Genomic DNA, 22,466 nt, shown 5'->3' on the forward strand with positions numbered 1-22,466 from the left:
ACAACAGACACCCTGTGAGGTGGGTGGGGCTGGAGAGGGCTCTCACAGCAGCTGCCCTTTCAAGGACAACCTCTGCCAGAGCTATGGCTGACCCAAGGCCATTCCAGCAGGTGCAAGTAGAGGAGTGGGGAATCAAACCCGGTTCTCCCAGATAAAAGTCCGCACACTTAACCACTACACCAAACTGGCTCTCCACTACACCAAACTGGCTCTCAGAAGATAGACACCCTGTGAAGTAGCTGGGGCTACAGAGGGCTCTCACAGCAGCTGCCCTTTCAAGGACAACCTCTGCCAGAGCTATGGCTGACCCAAGGCCATTCCAGCAGGTGCAAGTAGAGGAGTGGGGAATCAAACCCGGTTCTCCCAGATAAGAGTCCGCACACTTAACCACTACACCAAACTGGCTCTCCATTGGCCATGCTGGCTGAGGCTGATGGGAGTTGTAGGCAAAAAAACATCTGGAGAGCTACCGTTGGCCACACCTGCTATAGTGTGCTCCCATGACCTGCTTAAGGGTCAGACTATTATATCTGACCCGAGTTATGCCACTAGTCCCTTTCCACACACACACACAGCTGAGAAACCTCCGCTCTTATTAGGGTTGCCAGCTTCTGGCTAGCACCTGGCAGGGGACTGGGAGGCGGGGTGACGCAGGGGGTGCTGCCTTCATGTCCGTTGCAGGATGTCATTTCCAGGGCAAACCCAGAAGTGATGCCACGCCACTCTAGGAATTCAGCAGAAACTTTGTGGTTTTCCCCACAGCTTTCTACAGCAGCGTGACGTCATTCCCGCAGTCTCCCTGGAAATGATGTCCCATCACGGATGTGACAGTGATTTTTACCTTATTTTTTCACCTGCTGGCCAACTGAATGGCAGAGGGGCTGCCAGTAGGAGGCGAAAATCCTTGGCCAAGGGTGGCAAACATGCTGCCCGGGGGCCGAATCAGGCCTCGGAGCAACTGGCTCTTGTCTGCTTCCTTCTCCCTCTCTTGCTTCCTTCTGCATCTCAACTTGCTTTCCAAGGCTTGCTGAATTGCACAGGAGCTACAGAGCAAAACCTCGATATTCTCTATTGGCTGAAGCTCCTCCCCCTTCTGGTCCCCAGAGGAGGGAGGGAAAGAGCCAGAGCTTCCTTTGCCCAGTTCCTTGAATCTCACGGGAGAAATACAAAAAAAGCACCTTTAAGACCAAAAGGTGCTAATGTTTTAAGCCTATATTAAGTTAAAAAAAAACTTTAGTTGTGCTCGTGTAAAAACTTTATATCTCTGCTACCTAATCTTAAATAGGTACCCACACAGCCCGGCCTGACAAGGTTTCATTTATGTCAGATCTGGCCCTCATAACAATTGAGTTCGACACCCCTGGCCTTATGCTGAGCTTAAAACAAGCGGAAAGGCACTCACTGGGGCGATCATCTCTCTGATGTGCATCACCTCTGCTTCAAAGTCTTGAAGCATCTTTAGAAAAGCTGTAGGCAGGTTCCGGATGTGCAGGCTGGAGGCGCTCTCGGCTCCGCAGACCTTCTTGCCGGAGTGCTGCTCGTAATCGACCAGGATCTCCCGCAGCTGTTGGAGCACTTCCTCGTGGGCCTGCACCATGGTCTTCAGGTGCTCCGTTTGGTTATTGGCCTCCTTCAGCATCTCCTCCTGAAGGTGATTGGCTGTTTCCAGCTCTTTGATTGTCGCCCGCAGCTCCATGCACATATCCTGAGAGGTTTGGGATTCTTTTCGTCTGTTTATCAGGAAAAGAAAGCAACCATTTAATTCTCCTTTTTTAGAAAATTGCCTTCCTGCCTTTCTGCTCTCCTGAGGGCTGCTGAGGCAGCTGACGATTTAAAATGTGGATGATCAAATGGCATTTTAAAACCATTAATATCAGCCTACAACACTGAATCATTAAAACAACTTAACAGTGAGAATTAAAATACATTAGAAAGGCATAAAAACGGCCTACAACACCGCATCATTAAAACAACGTAAAAATGAGAGTTAAAATACTTTAGAAAGGCATAAAAACAGCAATTAAAAAAGGAGGGATAACTGGGGAAGGGAAAGGAAAGGTCCCCTTGTGAGGAAAAGCCCCCTACTTTTCATACATGTGAACATCATGATCACCAGCATGGTTGCCAGGGTGCCTGGAGATTTGACTCTCACACCTCTGCTCTAAGAAGTGGACTTTGCTTGCAGTTTCTGGCTTATGTGGATACCATAAGCCTCAGCTTTGCATTCTACGTCTCTGAAGACATGCTCCAGCTGCTCCTTGTGTGCCCAGTCTTGGCCACTGCAGTGGAAGAAGCCACCATGTTTCCAGCCTGGCTCCATGGACCTAGAGCTAACAACAGCAGAATCCAGCTTGCTTTCCTGACCCAAGCTTACCCTGCCAGGCTGAACTCATTCCTTCTTAGTGGGAAAGTCACACGTACACACCCTGAGCCTGCAAGCAACCCATCTGTTTTAAGAATGGATTAATAGCTCAACTGTTGATCCTAATTGCTCAGCAATGCCAGAACAATAAATCTTGCCCAGCAGAAGATGAGAAAGAGGAAGGACATCTCCTGTCTTCATCAAGTCTTTTGTCTAACCCGGGTGGTACCTAGGCCAGCATTTGATTACCTATTGTCACCCTCCTAGTTAATCCCATTTAAACTTAAGTATCCAGCCATTCCCATTCTTACTCCAGTCTAAGTACCCTGGGGCCAACCCAGGCAACATTGCAGCTTGGAAATTTCCAGGTTCACTGGACTAAGGTGAAGTTCATTGGCCAAAGCAGGCATCCAATTAGGTGTCAGTAAGGAATGTCCAGCCTTCTTGAACCTCCCATCTCTCCTCCCTTGGACCTCCCAGCACCTGAGGGGTCTAAGAGAGTCTATTTAACCTCTGACCCAACTCCACTCATGTGTGCTTTCTATTCAGCAACCCCTATTACCCGCTGTCTAGATCCATCCCCAATTCTGGCCACAGTGTTGGGTCCATTTCCCCTGTCCTCTTAAGTCGCCATTGGAAACCTTCCTGGAAGACTACGATGGTAAATATTACCCTGTCTGTTTATCCATATATGTTCCCCTATTGATCTATCTATATTTCCTAGACCTGTGTGAATGTGTGAGTGTTTTGTATTTTTACCTTGTATGAAAGAAATATTATTCTAAATAAATTACAATTGATTTTTACTAAATTAGAGTCTCTTATTGAGCATTGACTCTCTGAACGGTTGAGCCTGGTATACACAGATAATAAAAGATTCCTTTTTGGGGCTAACTGTCTCTCAACCTAATTCCCCAATCTCATTTTGAGAGCAGTTTCCCTAACAGAAATTGGTGGAGAAAGCGTTGGCATTATCCTGTTTGTAGGAACACACGCGAGCCGACACGCGTGTCTTCATACAGACAGACGTAGGGTTGCACCGTTCAAACAGTCTTGCTAGGGAGGCTATTGTGTGAGTGATTGAGTGAATGAGTTCTGTGTGAACGGCTCTAGCGAGCATCTCTATATAATTGTGGGTTGGGCTACTCCCATTTCTATCATTCAGCGTTGGACTTCTCAGCCGCCCCGAGGAGGCCAGACACCTCGCAAGAGGACTGAGCCCGATCGAATGCAAGGGGGAAGTCCCGTGAAGCCTGGCCGCCGTCCCGAGGCCTCTCTAAACGTGTCTATCGTGGGAGGGAATGTCAGGATAGGTCAGAGCTGTTAAGATCTGGATAGAGCACCCTTCCCTTCTCCCTTTTCTTTAGAGCTTAGTGCACACACGCACACACACTACATACACATACACTGACACACACACGCTAAGTCCTTACACAAACCTGGGCCAAGGCTAGTCTAAGGCATTTCTTTGGCCGAGCGCAGCCGGCGGCTGGCTCGTTGCCCTAACTGTGGTTGACGCGCAGCCGGCGGCTGGCTCACCACACTTTTCCTTTGGTTGACGCGCAGCCGGCGGCTGGCTCAACAAGTTAAAACCCCCTAGCCGAAGCGCAATCGGAGATTGGCAGTGGGCAAAACAAAAAGGGAACTTAAGAAACCAACCCAAGTGTTAAAATAGCACATAGGAGCCAGAAAGCATCTGGAAATATGCTGCTAGTTCTTTCACTTGGCTGTGCCTTTAGGAGAATTTACTGGAAGGAGCAAGAAGCTCTCCTTTAGGGTTAAAAAAAAAAAAAAATTGTCCCGGGTCTGAGGAGATAGGCAATCTTCCCAGCCGAAAAATTTCCCTTTTGCTTAGGGCCAACAGAGGAAAAGCTCAGGCTCTGAGACTTTTAAAACTTTTGATTTGTTTGGAGGCAGAGGCTAGAGAAAAGCCCCTCCTGAGGAGCTCAACAATGTGTGCAAGGCCATAAGCCCATGCCACAAACATTTGTTAGTGTTGCAGAGAACTAAGGAAGGTCCTGCAACTCCCTCCTTTACTTGTGAGGCACACAGAGGTGTCCTGCAAGTTCTTTGCTCCCCAATAAGCAGGAAAAGTGCCAGGGAAGGCTCCTGCATCAGTTAATTTTGGTGGCCTGTGGTTAGGCACCTAACAGTGCAGGAAAACCAGCCCTGCAAGTAAAGTTAGAACTTTGAAAAGAACTAAATTGTAAGATATGGAAATCCTTGCCCAGAAGGAAGAGATCCCCAAATTGGAAAAGTGGTTGGTAAAGAAGGGAGATAATCCCTGGAAAAAGGGACTCTTTAACCAAGGCTCTGATCCCCTCCAATCTCTCAGAGACATTTTTGAGGAGGGTTGCAGCAATAAAACAATTAGCACCGGCAAGAGAGATCTTTTTGCCACATGGGGCTTGTTTGAAGCCTTGCGGGATAGCTCAACCTTGATTAAACAACTCAAGGAACAGCTAACCCAGAAGGATCAGCAGATAGAGGAAAAGGAACTCATACTCCAGACCCATGAGGCTGAAAAAGCAGAATTGCATAGAAAACATGCCGCAGAGGTAAATAGACTGGCGGCGGAAAACAATTGCTTGGACCTCGACTGGCAACATGCAGGTCGAACCATAGAGGAGATTAAGGCAGAGAAACACACCTTAAACTTAGTGCATCAAGACACCATGTCCGCTCTGAAAAAGGCCCAAGTGCAGTTAAAAGCATTGGACAAAGAGCTGGAACAAACAAAAGCCCGAAATGAAAAACTGCAACATGCCATAGAATATGCCTCAGAAAAGAGCCGAAGGGCGAGAGACGCAGCCAGCCATGAGGCATGTAAAAGGGAGATAGCGGCCCTACGAAAGAAATTAGACCTTAAGAAAACTTTCATAGCCACTGTTTCGGCCCCTGACCTCTATGATTTCACATCAGACGAGGAAAGCGAGGATGAGGAGGTAACCAAAGTTAGTGGAACTGCCCCCGCCCTGGTGTGTCCGGTAATCACTCGACAGACCACCACCAGACATGGGAACGGCAAGGAGACAGTACAGGTGGTAGAAGGAAATAAAAACAGCTCAGCCCCAGTCCGTCCTGTGGTCACTAAAAAGACCACGGCCAGAAAACAGAATGGAGCTGAATCTGTAAAAGTAGTGAAGGAAACCAGATCTTGGGGAGCAGAGGACATTAAAATGGCTGCCAGCTTCCTTGGCCCCTATAACATAGACACCTCAGTGTTGTGGATGGCCAGCGCTAGAATTCACTACAAAGAAGCCTCCTTAACTGAATTAAACCATGTGCTGAGATTATGCGCCTCAGGCCCTGAACTAGACAAAGTAAGGAATGTAATGTATCGCCTGAACCTGTCTAATGCCACCATCTTAGAATGGATGGCTGAGGTACTATTTGCCACCTGGGATGGAGAGGATATAAAAGATCTCTACCATCAGACCTTACAAGGTCATGATGAGCGTCCAGTGAGCTATCTAATAAGGAAGAAATTCCTAGCAGAAGCAGCTAAGGTAGTATCACCCAAAGACAATGGGGAACCAGATTATGAGAATCAAAATTTCATATCCGATGTGATCAGAGGTCTCAATATACCCACCTTGAGGTGCTATGGCATAACAGCCCTGGTAAACACCACCTGGAAAGATCTAGAGGCTAATCTTGACAGAGTTGGCAATTTTATGGAAAGAGAGAGTAGAATGAAAGCTGACTATGCAAAAAGGGAAATAGTTCATGAAGACTACACAGCTAGATTAAGTGCGCATGAGAAGGAGATAGCAAATTTAACCCACTCTCTCCATGAGGTCAAATGGAGACTGGAGAATGCTTTAAAGCATGCCCAAGTCTCTGAACAAAGAGTTGCTGTTTTAGAAACACAGCTCACTCAGGCACAATATAATCAAGAGCAGGGTGGGCATGGAAAAGAGAGCCAGAACTGGAAGTTCCAAAACAATGGCCTTGGTTCCAGCTCTTCTTGCCATCCCCAGCTTGCCCCAAAGGTTCCCCTTCACAAGCAGGCTTATGCTCCTAGGCAGACGCAGTCAGCCTCTGGGCAACCCTGGCCTCAGCGGACCCCTCGAGACAAAGTCAGAATGGCAGCTTGGTCCCAGCTTAGAGCCACTGGAGCAGACATGAAGCAATTTGATAAGCAGCCCACACATGTGCTACTTGCTGCACTTTCAGAAGCCATGAAGCCACCAGGGCACATGGCTCCCAATGCCACAGGGTTTGCAGAAAATGGAGGTAGCTTCCCCAAAGCTACTGCTTTGGAAAATTTCCCTAATAAGGAAAGGGTAGGGAAACTTACAAATCCTACTCATGAAAAGGATTTAGAAATCCAAAAGCTTGCTGAGAAAAATCAGGAACTTCAGCAAAAGTTAGAAGCTAGTAAAGAAAAGGAAACTGCCAGTCTCCTGCAACATGTCCTGGAGTCTTGCAGGGCCACAGAGAGGAGACTGGAAATTCTGGAAGTGCAGGATAAAAGGAAACATGGCGGGGCAAACCCAGCTGTGCAGCCCCAGACTTCTTTCCCCCATGAAAATGAGAGAACAGTCCCTGTTTCAGTTCTCTTACCCCAGAATCATGAAGGAAATGTGGTCTCTGAGCCTATGCAGAGTTCCACAATCATGGCACAAGGTATTCATTTTAGCAAGGACTTGCTCCAGACACTCCTACATGAGCAAGTCTCAGCCCTTCTGGCTAGAAATTTACTGTCTTTATCTCATCCCATTGGGGGAATTTGAAAGCCAGAATTCTGTGGAACTTCAGAGAATGGTAATCCCACATGGGCAGGCAAGGTTCCTTTGTCTCTGAACCTCCCCCCACCCAAAGGAAAATCTAACATCTAGACTTGAATGTCTCTTAAAACAGAGAGTTCTGGCTTCGTAAGGTTTAAAGGTAACAAGGGCACCTTTTCCCTTGACTAAATAAGAAAACATACAAGCAATGACTTGGACTACAATTAGACCAGGCCATTTCTCCAGGTGAGGCCTGGAGATCTCCTGGAATCCCAGCAAGGGTTCCAGCCTGCAGAGTTAGTTTTCTCTGCAGGGTAATGGGAGCTTGATGTAGTATGTATTTAGTTTAACCCTTTAAAGATGCCAGCATCAAGCACCTGAGAAAGAGACTGAACTAGTTTTTGTTAATTCAAAGCTTTCAGAGCAAGATGTAAGAAACTGTTTTAACTTTCAAATTGGCTGGAAGAAAATCTGTGAAACTCCCAAGTTCATCTTTCTCCCTCTCTTGCTTATAAAGTCAGAAAATATTTATTGCCTCAGTTCTATGAATTTTAAATGGTATAGCCTCTGAGCTTGTACAGAGTGCCTGCAGATTGGCCCAAATAGAGCTGGCTAAAGTATTGCAAATGCTCAGCACTCCTGCCATCAGGAAGAAATGCTAATTGTTCTCCCTCTTGCTCAATGGAAATCTGTAGCAGTAAAGATTTGATAAGTAACTAAGGCAAAGGAATAGAATTTTAAATGCATTGCCCTGAGAAATTAAATTTTTGTTTATCTCAGGTCTCCTTAAGGTACAAGCAACTCAGTGTCTTTGAGAGAGAGAGCCTCATTGTCTTATAAGAAGTGTTGCCTCTCCTTCTCAAAGGTCACAGCAACACAGGACAGCTAACCTCAAATGGGCAAGTCTGTCATTTAAATTTGAAAGTACAGAAAGGAGAACCTCCAGCTGCAGGAGCAGCAACAACTAATGTAGTACTGATTGGCAAATCTCATGCAGACCCTCTTGAAATAAAATCAGCCAAATTCAGCTTGAGTTAAAGAAACTGGAAAGAGTTACAATTTTGAGCCCCACCCAGGCAGAAAGCTCATTATTCTCCTCCTCCACCTTTCTTTGTAAAAACTTATCAGGGTCAGATAAGAGTACTGGCCAAATCCATTGTGTCTGTTTTAGCCTTTTGTTAAAGCTAAGCATTCACTTTACCCAAGAGGGAAGGAATTTTGGTTTGTCTGTTAAAACCCTCCCCTCCTTTCACATCTAGGGGAGGGGGGGGGAGGTAGTGTGGAAATACAGTTGAGGTATTTTGTGCTATTTTGAATTCCCATCTCCTGATCTTGGGTCTAAAAAGATATAATTTCAAAAGTTTTTCAGTACCAAACTTTTTATATGCAGTCTCTCACAGAGACAGCCTCTTCCCAGCCAGAGAAATACCTGGGTGGAAGAGGTGCATACTACTGTGTTTTTGTAAGGTCGCCAGTCTCTAGGTGGGACCTGGAGGCCTCTCCCAAAATCATAGCCTTTTCCCCAGTACATTGAGGCTAAGCCTCTGGAGGAAAAGAGTGTCCAAGGAAATGGGCTGCATGCCTTGTGATTTTCAAATTTGATTCAAAATGTCAGGAATCTCCAGCCTGGAGCTGGCATCCCAAAGCTCTACTTACAGCCAATCCTTCTCTGCTAGAGGAAATCCTCTGCCTGTAAACTGCCCTAATACTAAGAGTTCTCCTAGATTAGAAGCTTTCTTTCTGTTATTTATTTTTGCTGTACCTTTTAAGTCTTAAAATATTTTTCTAGTGACTGGTACCAATCTCTCCTATACTTAGATTTTGTAGCTTTAATTTTAAGGGAAAAACTTTTAGGAAATTGCTCCTCAAAGTCTATTGGGCAGTCCCAGTGCTTTGCTTTGCAATCTATAGGCCCTTTTGCTAAACATTAGAGCCAAAAAAATTTTATCTCACAAATTTTGGTTCCTACAAGAAGTGTAGGACATCTGTACACTTCCTTGGGGTAAAATTACCCTCTCCCTGTGCTTTTTCTCTCTTAAGCCTCAAGAACTAATACTCTGGTTGTTGGCAGAATTCCTGAAAGTTCTTGGTCTCCATTAGAAATTTGGATTCCTCAAATGTACTTCAACTATTGATATCTTCATTTTCTCTCTGAATGCCATTTGCATCATCAATCTTCCCTTTTAGCTATTTGGTGAATCTTGAGTTTTAATTTTAGTTTAATCCAGTCTGCCTGTGGAAAGAGGTATCCACATGTTCTTAAGAGGCCCCACTTTGTGGGCTCAATGTCTTTGTTTGGTTTTAAGCAATATAATGACCACTGAATGGTTCTGCCTCCACCTATATCTTGTTAGAACTAGACTTTTTCTGAGTTAAAACCCTTTTCTATTTTCCCATGTTCTCAAGGAAATGAGCAATAACCTGTTAGATTCTTAATGTAGATTCCTCAGGGTCCATTTCTGATCATGATTTTCTTCTTGCTACTAAATGTTCTTTTGTGTTATTTTTGCATCTATAACCAGTTGGCTGAGCCTATCAAGGCTCCCCAATTCAAGTCTTGTTGTATCATGTTCAAATTTTGGTCTACTTGGTATTTCTGACAGCATGTTGCCTTCCAGCAACACATTCTTTGCACTCTGTGTATGCACAGAGGAAAATCGTTCTCTGGCACAAGCCTTAAACCTGGAGCATTGTGCCATCATCCTAGTTCCGCCTTTTACTCCATGAAAGGCTTCTTCTTCAAGGGATATGCTTTCGTGCTTCAAGTCTTTCTTTTGACTTGCCCTTGCAACAACTAAGCATTTTTCTCTTGGTACCACAGATGCCTTGCCACATCTTTTCTCTTTTTATGAATTGTTTTAGTGTGTTTGTCAAGGTGAATTAACCATAATTTGATTTCTAGGATTTGTTTTGTTAAGTTTGCTCATCTTTTCTTTCAATATAGATGTGCAGGGAATCTGGACCTGCAAATCAAGTCTAATGCATGCTCAGTAGTTCTAATTGTTGATAGTCCTGTTAAGAATTGTTTTATGTATGTGTAACCATTATGTTGCTTTTCAGAATTCTTGTTTTGTTAAGTTTTTGTTGAAATCTATGCTCACATGTGAGACCCCCATACCAAGATCGTTTTAGCTGAACTAGCCCAGAGAAAAACTGGATGTAGTGGGACCTGATCAGCTCACTAATGTCCAGGTTTTTAATTTCTCTGATCTAGCTCACCTCTCATATAAAGCTAGCTAGCATTGTTCTATTGAGGCCTCAGTTTTTGTTTTTGCAGTTTTTATATTGTTTTGACAATTTATTATATTCTAAGGCTATAGCAAAAGTTTTCTTTTGTCTCTTCTTTATGGAACTATTTTCGTCATATGGGGGACGCCCCAAACTATGGTCATTTTCCTGGATTGTGCACAATGTTTTATTTTAAGTTTTATGTTGCAACAAAGAATATTTTGGGTTGTGTTTTCTGAATTGTGTATGTTACTTTCCCTCCTTGACAAGGAAAAAGCCTCCTAAAGTCCTGAATGCTTAGTGTAATAGGCAAACTGGCCCAATGCAGGCCCCTAACATGACATATGTAAGCTTGTGACGTAAAAGCTCACTGGTCACCATACTTTGGACAGGAGGACACTTCACTAATAGCTTTTTAAAACTCCTTTCTTCATGGTTGAATGTATGCATTTTTGATCTGCTTTCACTGCTCCCTACAATGGTACAGAATCATCCCCCATGTTGTCATGTGTGAATGTTTTTGGTTCCTTTTTGGTTCTTTCCTCAAAGCCCACTGTTGCTCTATGGACCATCAGTGAGACAGGAATAAAAACACCATTGCCAATTACATGCTGGGTTACAGGAAGAATTCCCTTTTAGCAACAATAAAGACAGATTTCGCTGGGTGCTAGGGGGGGTGGGAAGACTCTTTAGTTCACCCTCCACTAGGACTTTCACATACCCAATAGGTACCTGGAAGAAGATCCTCTTCAAACCCCAGTATAAGAAGCTTATCAAGGGGGGGAGAAGAAGAAAAGAAGACTCAAGATTAAGATATGGATTCACTTGTAACCATGAACTCTAATGTACCTGTGTGTTTTCCTAATCAATTATTGTCATGATTGTGTGTGATTTATAGATCAATTCTTGTTATTTATCTGGTTTAAATGGCAGTAATGATTTTATGAACTCAACTTTTATTTCAATGGTTGTAACCCTGTGTTTTAATACTGTATGCCCTACAACGTTGCCAATGCCTGTTATCCCTGCATCGTAGTATTCAAAGGAAGGAACCTTTGGCCTATTGGAATATTTTTCCAAATTGATTTTTGAGTAGTTTAGATAGTGGCTCCAACCTTTTTAGATAGACAGTACACCCCGGTAGACAATTGAAGCTACGTGGACTCGCCGCCTGTCAACTACAGATATGGACATTGTGTTATTGCAAGACCTCGCCACCAGATGGTGACATAGGTCTTGAGGGGGGGAACTGTGAGGAAAAGCCCCCTACTTTTCATACATGTGAACATCATGATCACCAGCATGGTTGCCAGGGTGCCTGGAGATTTGACTCTCACACCTCTGCTCTAAGAAGTGGACTTTGCTTGCAGTTTCTGGCTTATGTGGATACCATAAGCCTCAGCTTTGCATTCTACGTCTCTGAAGACATGCTCCAGCTGCTCCTTGTGTGCCCAGTCTTGGCCACTGCAGTGGAAGAAGCCACCATGTTTCCAGCCTGGCTCCATGGACCTAGAGCTAACAACAGCAGAATCCAGCTTGCTTTCCTGACCCAAGCTTACCCTGCCAGGCTGAACTCATTCCTTCTTAGTGGGAAAGTCACACGTACACACCCTGAGCCTGCAAGCAACCCATCTGTTTTAAGAATGGATTAATAGCTCAACTGTTGATCCTAATTGCTCAGCAATGCCAGAACAATAAATCTTGCCCAGCAGAAGATGAGAAAGAGGAAGGACATCTCCTGTCTTCATCAAGTCTTTTGTCTAACCCGGGTGGTACCTAGGCCAGCATTTGATTACCTATTGTCACCCTCCTAGTTAATCCCATTTAAACTTAAGTATCCAGCCATTCCCATTCTTACTCCAGTCTAAGTACCCTGGGGCCAACCCAGGCAACATTGCAGCTTGGAAATTTCCAGGTTCACTGGACTAAGGTGAAGTTCATTGGCCAAAGCAGGCATCCAATTAGGTGTCAGTAAGGAATGTCCAGCCTTCTTGAACCTCCCATCTCTCCTCCCTTGGACCTCCCAGCACCTGAGGGGTCTAAGAGAGTCTATTTAACCTCTGACCCAACTCCACTCATGTGTGCTTTCTATTCAGCAACCCCTATTACCCGCTGTCTAGATCCATCCCCAATTCTGGCCACAGTGTTGGGTCCATTTCCCCTGTCCTCTTAAGTCGCCATTGGAAACCTTCCTGGAAGACTACGATGGTAAATATTACCCTGTCTGTTTATCCATATATGTTCCCCTATTGATCTATCTATATTTCCTAGACCTGTGTGAATGTGTGAGTGTTTTGTATTTTTACCTTGTATGAAAGAAATATTATTCTAAATAAATTACAATTGATTTTTACTAAATTAGAGTCTCTTATTGAGCATTGACTCTCTGAACGGTTGAGCCTGGTATACACAGATAATAAAAGATTCCTTTTTGGGGCTAACTGTCTCTCAACCTAATTCCCCAATCTCATTTTGAGAGCAGTTTCCCTAACACCCTGTGCAAGCAGCAGTCATTTCTGACTCTGGGGTGACGTTGCTTTCACAACGTTTTCATGGCAGACGTTTTTACGGGGTGGTTTGCCATTGCCTTCCGCAGTCATCTACGCTTCCCCCCCAGCAAGCTGGGTACTCATTTTACCAACCTCGGGAGGATGGAAGGCTGAGTCAACCTTGAGCCGGTTACCTGAAAACCCAGTTTCCACCAGGGATCAAACTCAGGTCATGAGCAGAGCTTAGGACTGCAGTACTGCAGCTTTAACACTGCGCCACGGGGCTCTTAATAGGGATAACTGAGGGCATGCCAAATGAAGAAGACTGCAGATTTATACCCCGCCCTTCTCTCTGAATCAGAGACTCAGAGTGGTTTACAATCTCCTTTATCTTCATCCCCCACAACAGACACCCTATGAGGTGGGTGGGGCTCAGAGGGCTCTCACAGCAGCTACCCTTTCAAGGACAACTCCTGTGATAGCTATGGCTGACCCAAGGCCATTCCAGCAGCTGCAAGTGGAGAAGAGAAGAAGACTGCAGATTTATACCCCACCCTTCTCTCTGAATCAGAGTGGCTTACAATCTCCTTTATCTTCTTCCCTGACGCCCTGTGAAGTAGGTGGGGCTGAGAGGGCTCTCACAGCAGCTGCCCTTTCAAAGACAACCTCTGCCAGAGCTATGGCTGACCCAAAGCCATTCCAGCAGCCGCAAGTGGAAGAGTGGGGAATCAAACCCGGTTCTCCCAGATAAGAGTCTGCAGACTTAACCACTACACCAAATGAAACAGAAAAGGCTCCACCCGCTGGCTGAAGATGGAAAGATAGAAGGGGGGGGGGGTAGATGGAAATCCCTCTCAGAGCTTTGGGACTATTGCATGCTGGGTTTATTTTTATTTTATTTTATCAAATTTATATCCCGCCCTCCCTTAACGGGCTCAGGGCGGGTCCGATGCATGAGGAGGCTCTTGCGTAGCGATTAAAGCCCTGTATTAGTGATTCAGCATCTCTACTAAGTGGCTACAAACTACTCCCGAGCACCAGAACATGTGGCAATATATACAGCTGGGGCAGGAGAAACCCAGCCCTCAAGAAGCAGACATTCATCTGCGATTGTGCCTTTTTCGGATCCTTCATTAGAATATGCCTCCTCGTTGGCAGATCCTAGGACCCTCTCGGTCTATCGCGATGCGTCTCGAGCTCAGTCCTAGAGCTCCAATGAGCCAGGCAGGAGCTTACGCAACAGGGGCCGTGCGTGAGAACGTCTAGGGATGCCAGCCTCCAGGTGTGACCTGGGGAGGGGAGGGACGGTGGCTCAGTGGTAGAGCATCTGCTTGGGAAGCAGAAGGTCCCAGGTTCAGTCCCCGGCATCTCCAAAAAAGGATCCAGGCAAATAGGTGTGAAAAACCTCAGTTTGAGACCCTGGAGAGCCGCTGCCAGTCTGAGTAGACAATACTGACTTTGATGGACCAAGGGTCTGATTCAGTATAAGGCAGCTTCATATGTTCATATGATCTGTTGTGATTCCAGTAGATCTCCAGACCCCACCTGAGTCCAGTGTGCCCTCCCTAACAGGAACGTGCTTCATCGCTACCGCTCCTGGGGAGCAAGGAAGCAATTTTCCTCCAGGCCAGTTTGACCAGGAATCCTGGAGGCTTCTCGCCCTCTTCTGGGCATGGAGCAGGGGTCACTGGATGTGTGGGGGGGGGGGGAGGTGGTATTTGCGAATTTCCTGCATTGTGCAAGGGGTTGGACTAGATGACTCTGGAGGTCCTTTCCAACTCGATGATTCTAAAACGACTTAAAAGTAACAGATCTGCGCTCAGTTGTGCAAGACGGCCTGACTGGTACACCCTCCCAGTTCAGCAGTTAAGAACAAGAGGCTTAGGAACTTCCGCTGTCTTTGGTCTACCTGGGGAGAAAGCTCACCTGAGGTCACAAATGGAGTCCTTCTCCCTCTGCACCTCCCGAAGGCTTGTCTGCAACTCAATGACCGTCTGCCGTAAAGAGAACTTCTGCTTCTCGTGCACCTCTGTAGCCTGCGAGAGAGGAAAATAAAACCACAAATCTGTACTCCTTACTCTTAGGCGGCTTGCCCCACTGAAGAAGCATCTGTGTACTGACAGGCTACCCTGAAGTTTTTCCAGTGGAGCAAATGGCAGGGATGATGGACCAGCAGCTGGCTCAGCTCACACCGTGTTTGCCAGAGGCCATCAGGCGGTCAGTGCACCGATAGACAGTTCCGCTGCTTACGACCTGTTTCGTGTCTTTGGAGGAAGAGGTGACTTATAGCTATCAGAACCCGACCGCCAGCATCGCCTGGGAGCCAGCTTCTGATCTCCTCTCGGTGACATTTCTCTGTCGGCACAGCAAAGGGATATGGGAGGGGATTAGGAGCACCCTCTCGGCTAACCGCAGCAATCAACCAGAAGTCTTCTACTTTTGACCTCCCAGTCCAGAAACACTGCTGTGTACCTTCCTTGGAGAGGCAGAAAATTCTGTGTTAATGCATCTGCGTGTGTGTGTGTGTGTGTGGGAGTGCTTAGAACCACAACCAGGGGTTGATTTGTAGAAAAATAGGTGGTGGAGCTCATTAGCATAACACATTAGCATATGCTGGCCCCCCACTAGCCAAAAGCAACTGGGTGAGCGAGGCCTGCTTGGGCTGGCTAGAGATCTATGAGCTGGTTTTCATCCGAAAGCATGCGATTGAGACATTCTGGTTCCAGCAGCCCAGAATTTGCCCTTAATATAGGCTCTATATATTTCGCCCGGGCCTTTTTATATCGGGAACACCTAAGAATTATGTGCGTGGTGGATTCAACTTCCCCTAAACCACAGTGGCAAGTCTTTACGCAAAGCGCTAAGCATCTGGCCAGAGTAAAAGCTTTTCTGAATTTATGGACATCTAGATGATGGAGATAGTTTAAGCATCCAACCCGATATCTGGTCTGCTCTGGCGATCTAAAGGCTGGGTATTTGGCAAGATCAGGCTGCCTCTCACTGTCCTTAATTCTTCCCTTCACATTTCCCTCAGCCTGGTTCCAATTCAGAGCCAGAATAGTTTCAGAGAAAAAAACTTGTGGCTGTCCTTGGTCACTGCCCCCCACAGACAAAAGGCCAGCAAGGCACCTGCCACCCAAAATCGCATAAGAAGTGGAGAAAGGGTGGCGTGGGCTTCTCCAGGAGTTAATGAGGACTGCTGGGGGCATGGCAAAGCTCCTGGTGGCTGGCTGGCTGGCTGGCTGCCCACTCTCCTAATCCAGGGATTGTTATGCAGCTGCACCTACTATTCAACGGACAGGATAGGTGGGGAGGAAGAGGGGGAACCCTCAGAAAGGTTCAGGAGCCGCGCTCCTGTGAGCTTCTACTGAATTCAAGGCCTGACAACAAATGATTCCCTTCCTCTTCTCCCTGCTCCAGATTGTCAACTTGGGCTACAGAGAGAAGGAACAGGTCACACTGGTTCTCTTCTACCGAAGCACCGAGGTTTGGGTAGGGAGAAAAGAAACAATTGTCCTTTTCTCTCCACCTGCGTTTGACACTCACTTCGTTCAGCTTCTTCTGCAGCTCTCGAACTTGCTGAGAATATTCTTCCAAGATGTTCTCCGTGTGCTTTTTCCCAGAGCCGCCACTGCCCCTTCTGGAGCTCCCGAGGTCTTCTTCATATTTGGAGTACAAGTGCTTGGAGGGGCTGCTGGGGGCACTGGAGCAGGAGACGGCCTCCGACGTTGTGCTGCGTCTCCCTGAAGTCCCTTGCTTCGGGCTGCCCGTAAACGGAGTAGAAGGACCTAAGAAAACAGGACAGAATGTCAAGGCAGCCCCAAGAAGTGCTCTGGCAGACACAGGGGTGCAAACTGTGGGGGAACTCTTACAGACCCGCACAAATTGTCATACTTATTTAATTCGTCGCTACCTCGCTTATCTCCCTAATGAAAACCTAAAGCTAAATGTCGTTCTACATCCTAGGGCTGTTAATGTGAGGAGAGAATGGCAGAGAATGCTGTAAGCTGATTTGGGGAGAAAAGGAAAGATTAATGCAGTCCCCTGTGCAAGCACCAGTCGTTTCCAACTCTGGGGTGATGTTGCCTTATGACGTTTTCACGGCAGACTTTTTACGGGGTGAACAAAGCAGTAGTCAAGTTGCACCTTTAAGAACAACAAAGTTTTATTCAGAACGTAAGCTTTCGTGTGCTAAAAGCTTACGTTCTGAATAAAACTTTGTTGGTCTTAAAGGTGCAACTTGACTACTGCTTTGTTCAACTGCTTCAGACCAACACAGCTGCTCACTTGGATCTTTTTACAGGGTGGTTTGCCTTTGCCTTCCCCAGTCATCTACATTTCCCCCCAGCAAGCTGGGTACTCATTTGACTGACCTCAGAAGGATGGAATGCTGAGTGAACTTTGAGCCGGCTACCTGAACCCAGCTTCTGCTGGGATCAAACTAAGGTTGCGAGCAGAGAGCTCAAACTGCAGTACTGCAGCTTTATCACTCTGCGCCATGGGGCTCTTTGGGGAGAAAAGCCAGGTATAAATACCTAAAGAAACAAACTGGGTATTTTCCTCACACTATGTATTACAGCAAGCAAGAGAAAGCCACAGGGAACCATTCCTGGGTCACCTTCTCCTTAACATGTATCATAATCTTTGCTGTGCTGTGCGAGGGAGGCCTAGTGGGCCTAGGGAGCCTGTGAGGCCTGCGTCTCAGTAGGAAGAGACAGCCTACAATCCCCAGAATGCCTGGCGCTGGTTTCAGCCAACCGCCGTCCACGTAGGCTCTGAGGGGAATAGTTTAAAAGCTGTCTCAGGAGACAGACACTGTTCTTTCCTCCTGAGAGGTCGAGCAGGCAGGACAGCTGCTGTTAGGAGGAAGACCCTCACTTTGAGGGAGAGAGTGAGCAGGCCGAGGCCTAGGCCTCGGCCTAACGGACAAGGGACAGTTAAATTCAGTCGTGTTAGGGACTTTATGGCCCTGTTCACACAGTGTGTTGACCCGGTTCTGTTCCGAATATCTTTGCTCTAGATATTATCGATCAGACAGCCATACTGCAATTCGAATCACTCCGCGGTGAAACCGTCTTCTGCCGTCCACACGATGGCACCATGCAGTTTTTCTCCACTTTTATGCACGTCATGCGCATACGCACATGATGCACCTGCACACGTTAGATGTATGCACATGTTGTGCGCATATGTGCACGTCCGCATGCACATAGGTTAAAACGTTATATGGTTATGCAGTTATGCGCATATCGCTAAGTAGTAGGGGGGAAATGGCGACCGTAAACCGGATGTCTGAGGCTCCTTTTGTTCCGGAACAGCCTTCAGACATCCGGAAGTTGGTCGAGAACTATCCATATGGGGAAACTACGAGGTGAAACTGGAGAACTCAAAAAACACTGCAAAGGAGCAGGTAACAAAATACTCCGCTTCTGAAAAGGATTGGGGGGGGGGGGGCTACCACGAGTTAATACCGGGAGGCAGATGTTGCTGTCTGATCAGCCACTTTTAATCCAGTATGAAACAGCAGCGACAACTGATTATACTGTGAGACTGAACAGGCCCTATGTTTATTTTCCTTCACCCACGTTAGTTTTAGAGCACCTTATCTTTCACTTCCCCTTTATTGATTTTCCTGTTTAATATAAACCCTTTTTGTTTGTTACTCTGCCTCATCTATACGCCTATTTTCTTGGCCAAAGCAAGGGATCGAAAGAAGAAGATACTGGATTTATATCCCGCCCTCCACTCCGAAGAGTCTCAGAGCGGCTCACAATCTCCTTTACCTTCCTCCCGCACAACAGACACCCTGTGAGGTGGGTGGGGCTGGAGAGGGCTCTCACAGCAGCTGCCCTTTCAAGGACAACCTCTGCCAGAGCTATGGCTGACCCAAGGCCATTCCAGCAGGTGCAAGTGGAGGAGTGGAGAATCAAACCCGGTTCTCCCAGATAAGATAAGGTAAGGTAAGGTAAAATTTTATTTGTATCCCGCCCTCCCCGCCTAGGCAGGCTCAGGGCGGCTAACAACATCTCATACATATACAATAATAAATATAAAAACTTTAAATTTAACGATAAAACTTAAATTTAACATCATTTAAAAACCAGTTAATGTATTTAAAAATTCATAATTTTAAATTAATCTGGCAGCAATGGTGGCGTTCTGACGCTAGTTTCTGCCGGTTTGATCAGTTCCATGATAAGAGTCCGTACATTTAACCACTACAACAAACTGGCTCTCCAAGGGCTTGGGAGGGGACTCGGGGCCTTCCCAAGGGACCCTAATTCCAAAGTGGTGGCAGCGTCAGGTGGCACCCCCATCTGGTTCATGACAACATGACATTCACTTACCATTACTGGGCTTCTGTTGTATGCTTGCCACCCTGTCTCCCCACCAGCCACGAAGGAGAGCAGGAAGAAAGAAGCCAGTGTGGCATGCTTTGGTCACACCCTCCCTCCAAGGGGACACTGTCTTGCCCCTTTCATCTTAGGGTCACAGCCTGTGAGTTACCTGGGGACAGGGTCATCAGGAAAAAGGTGGAGTTATAGGCAGCAGCCTGGTGTGCTTTGGGGGGGGGGGGCGCTACCCTGATGTGAGATCTGCTTGACAAGGTCAGCTTATTCCACAGGCCTCTTATAGACAGAATCTTGCCACTTCCTATGATACTTCGCAGAGCCCCATGGCGCAGAGTGGTAAAACTGCAGTACTGCAGTCCTAAGCTCTGCTTACGACTTGAGTTCGATCCTGGCGGAAGCTGGGTTCAGATAGCCGGCTCCAGGTTGACTCATCCTTCCAAGGTCGGTAAAATGAGCACCCAGCTTGCTGGGGGGAAAGTGTAGAGGACTGGGGAAGGCAATGGCAAACCACCCCATAAAAAGTCTGCCGTGAAAACGTTGTGAAAGCAACGTCACCCAGAGTCGGAAACGACTGGTGCATGCACAGGGGACTACCTTTACCTTTTTTTATGATACTTTGTAGGACCAGGGCTTTTTTTCTAGCAGGAACTCCTGATGTAGCCAAACCTTCTGGAGCTTACAGCAGGCCCTGTAAGAAGAGCCCTGTAAGGAATTCTAGCAGGACCTCCTTTGCATATTAGGCCACACAACCCTGATGTAGCCAATCCTCCTGGAGCTTACAGTAGGCCCTGTAAGAAGAGCCCTGTAAGCTCTTGGAGGATTGACTACATCAGGGAGGTGTGGCCTAATTTGGAAAGGAGTTCCTGCTACAAAAAAAAAGCCCTGCGCAAGACACTTGGAAGTCTGTAGCAGGCTTTTCCAAGCTCTTTGTTGCACAAGAGCCCTCCAAGAGAGGGCACATTGGCAGGCTGGAAACTGAACACTGCGAGACAGCAAAGCGGTATCTGAACTCACGTCTCCTACTTTCAATTCTCCAACCATCAACTCAGTAAAACTTTAACAAATATCTCACAGCCAGGGTTGGAATTCTAGCAGGAGCTCCTTTGCATATTAGGCCACACCCCGCTGATGTAGCCATTCCACCAAGAGCTTACAAAAAAGAGCCCTGTAAGCTCTTGGAGGATTGGCTACATCAGAGAGGTGTGGCCTAATATGCAAAGGAGCTCCAGCTAGAATTCCACCCCTGCTCACAGCCCTTGTGAGCGGAAAGGCCAGTTCTGGGTCATTCTCTAAGGTTAATATAATTTTATTTTTTTACATGCACATTCAGAAGTACATACTCAAGTGCATCCCACTGCCCGGAGAAGAAGCCCCTTCTTGGCGAGAGGCGGCGTCCACTGAGACCTTGCTTGCATTCTCCTGGAGTTTCAAGGTCTCTTTCGATTTCCTTTCCAGCTCTTCCCTGCGGAATCCAAGGCACACACATGAAGATTGCTCTGTGCACCAACTACTCCGTCCCACAAGGACATATACTGTGTAAGCCGAATGTTTTCATTCTGATCATGTTGCTCATTGCGTGAAGTACAAGCAAAAGAGAAAAAGCCAAAAATGTCACCATATGTAGTTCATACATGCACGGACTCTTCCATAGATTTTCTTGCCTTGTCAGAAATAATACTGGTGAAGAATAAAGTTTGACCAATACCGAATTTTCTTGTATACAGGAATAATAGCAGTGGGAAAAAAAATATTTGACTAGCATTGAATTATTTTGTCAAAACCAAGCCTCATGGACATTTCTATGGTCATACATATGAACATATGAAGCTGCTTTATACTGAATCAGACCCTCGGTCCATCCAAGTCAGTATTGTCTACTCAGACTGGCAGCAGCTCTCCAGAGTCTCAAGCTGAAGTTTTTCATGCTTATTTGCCTCGACCCTTTTTAGTTGGAGATGCCAGGGATTGAACCTGGGACCTTCTGCATACCAAGCAGATGCTCTACCATTGAGCCACCGTCCCTCCCCTGCTCTCCAGGGTCTCAAGCTGAGGTTTTTCACACCTACTCGCCTCGACCCTTTTTAGTTGGAGATGCCAGGGATTGAACCTGGGACCTTCTGCATACCAAGCAGATGCTCTACCACTGAGCCACCGTCCCTCCTCAAATGACCAAATGTCATCTGCAGTGTTGCTGACATTTCTATCGCATGCATAAAAACAGGTCCTACCTCAGCTCTTGAATACTCTTGCTCATTTTCCCACAACCTGTAAAAACAGGAATGAGAAATAAATGTTATGAACGGTGAGGGAGGAATGATACAAGACAGTTACACTTATGACCAGGTTATATTTATGTTAGATCTTTATTTGTTGTTACATCTGATGTCGTGGATGACATATTGCTGCCTTTTAAAAATGTAAAATAGTCCCTTTTTTTGTTATTAGACTGAAACCACAGTCAGTGAGTAAAAGCTATTAAAATACGCAACTTCTAAAATGACTTTTAAAACATATTTCGTCTGGATTTCTACTGCAGACTCCTCCTGAAGACGCTTTCCTGGGAGCAGACCCTACTGAATACCAAGGGATTTTCCTCTGAATAACGCAGCTTAGGACTTCTCCCTCATTGTGCAGGGTGGCACCTTTCTAAAATGACATCACCTAAGAAGTAACATCTCAGTTAATGAATGGGACATTTTTCTCTTAACCTTCTGGCAACACTAACCAGGTCTGTATGGAGTGAAATACCAGGCTGCTACATGAAAATCTTTAAAATGAGCAAAGCTTTGTAAGGAGGAGGATTGAGGAAGACCGTAGATTTATACCCCGCCCTTCTCTCTGAATCAGAGTCTCAGAGTGGCTTAAAATCTCCTTTCCCCCCCACAACAGTCACCCTGTGAGGTAGGTGGGGCTGAGAGAGCTCTCCCAGAAGCTGTGAGAGCTATGGCTGACCCAAGGCCATTCCAGCAGGTGCAAGTGGAGGAGCGGGGAATCAAACCCGGTTCTCCCAGAGAAGAGAGCTATGGCTGACCCAAGGCCATTTCAGCAGCTGCAAGTGGAGGAGTGGGGAATGAAACCCGGTTCTCCCAGATAAGAGAGCTATGGCTGACCCAAGGCCATTCCAGCAGCTGCAAGTGGAGTGGGAAATCAAACCCCGTTCTCCCAGATAAGAGCTCGCACACTTAACCACTACACCAAAATGGTTTTTATACCCATCCTAAGAAGTCTGAGAGCGGCCTGAGAGGTTTACAATTGCCCTCCCTTCCTCTCCCCACAACAGACACCCTGTGAGATAGGTGGG

The 22,466-nt window shown here is 46.5% G+C and overlaps 1 protein-coding gene across 1 annotated transcript in view; it reads right to left on the reverse strand.

The window, feature by feature from the left end:
- The window catches only part of LOC132577617 (coiled-coil domain-containing protein 158-like), a 67,880-nt gene extending 46,461 nt beyond the window's left edge, over positions 1–21,419 (reverse strand). The window contains exons 1-5 of the mRNA XM_060247406.1: positions 21,394–21,419; positions 20,506–20,627; positions 16,359–16,600; positions 14,739–14,848; positions 1,403–1,730 (exon numbers count right to left, since the gene is read on the reverse strand). Coding sequence (XP_060103389.1) covers positions 1,403–1,730; positions 14,739–14,848; positions 16,359–16,600; positions 20,506–20,627; positions 21,394–21,419 — 828 coding nt within the window. The remainder of the gene's footprint in view (positions 1–1,402; positions 1,731–14,738; positions 14,849–16,358; positions 16,601–20,505; positions 20,628–21,393) is intronic.
- Positions 21,420–22,466: the final 1,047 nt, after the last annotated feature.

This window comes from Heteronotia binoei, chromosome 9 (genome assembly GCF_032191835.1).
Source record: "Heteronotia binoei isolate CCM8104 ecotype False Entrance Well chromosome 9, APGP_CSIRO_Hbin_v1, whole genome shotgun sequence".
Taxonomy (NCBI): Eukaryota; Metazoa; Chordata; class Lepidosauria; order Squamata; family Gekkonidae; genus Heteronotia; species Heteronotia binoei.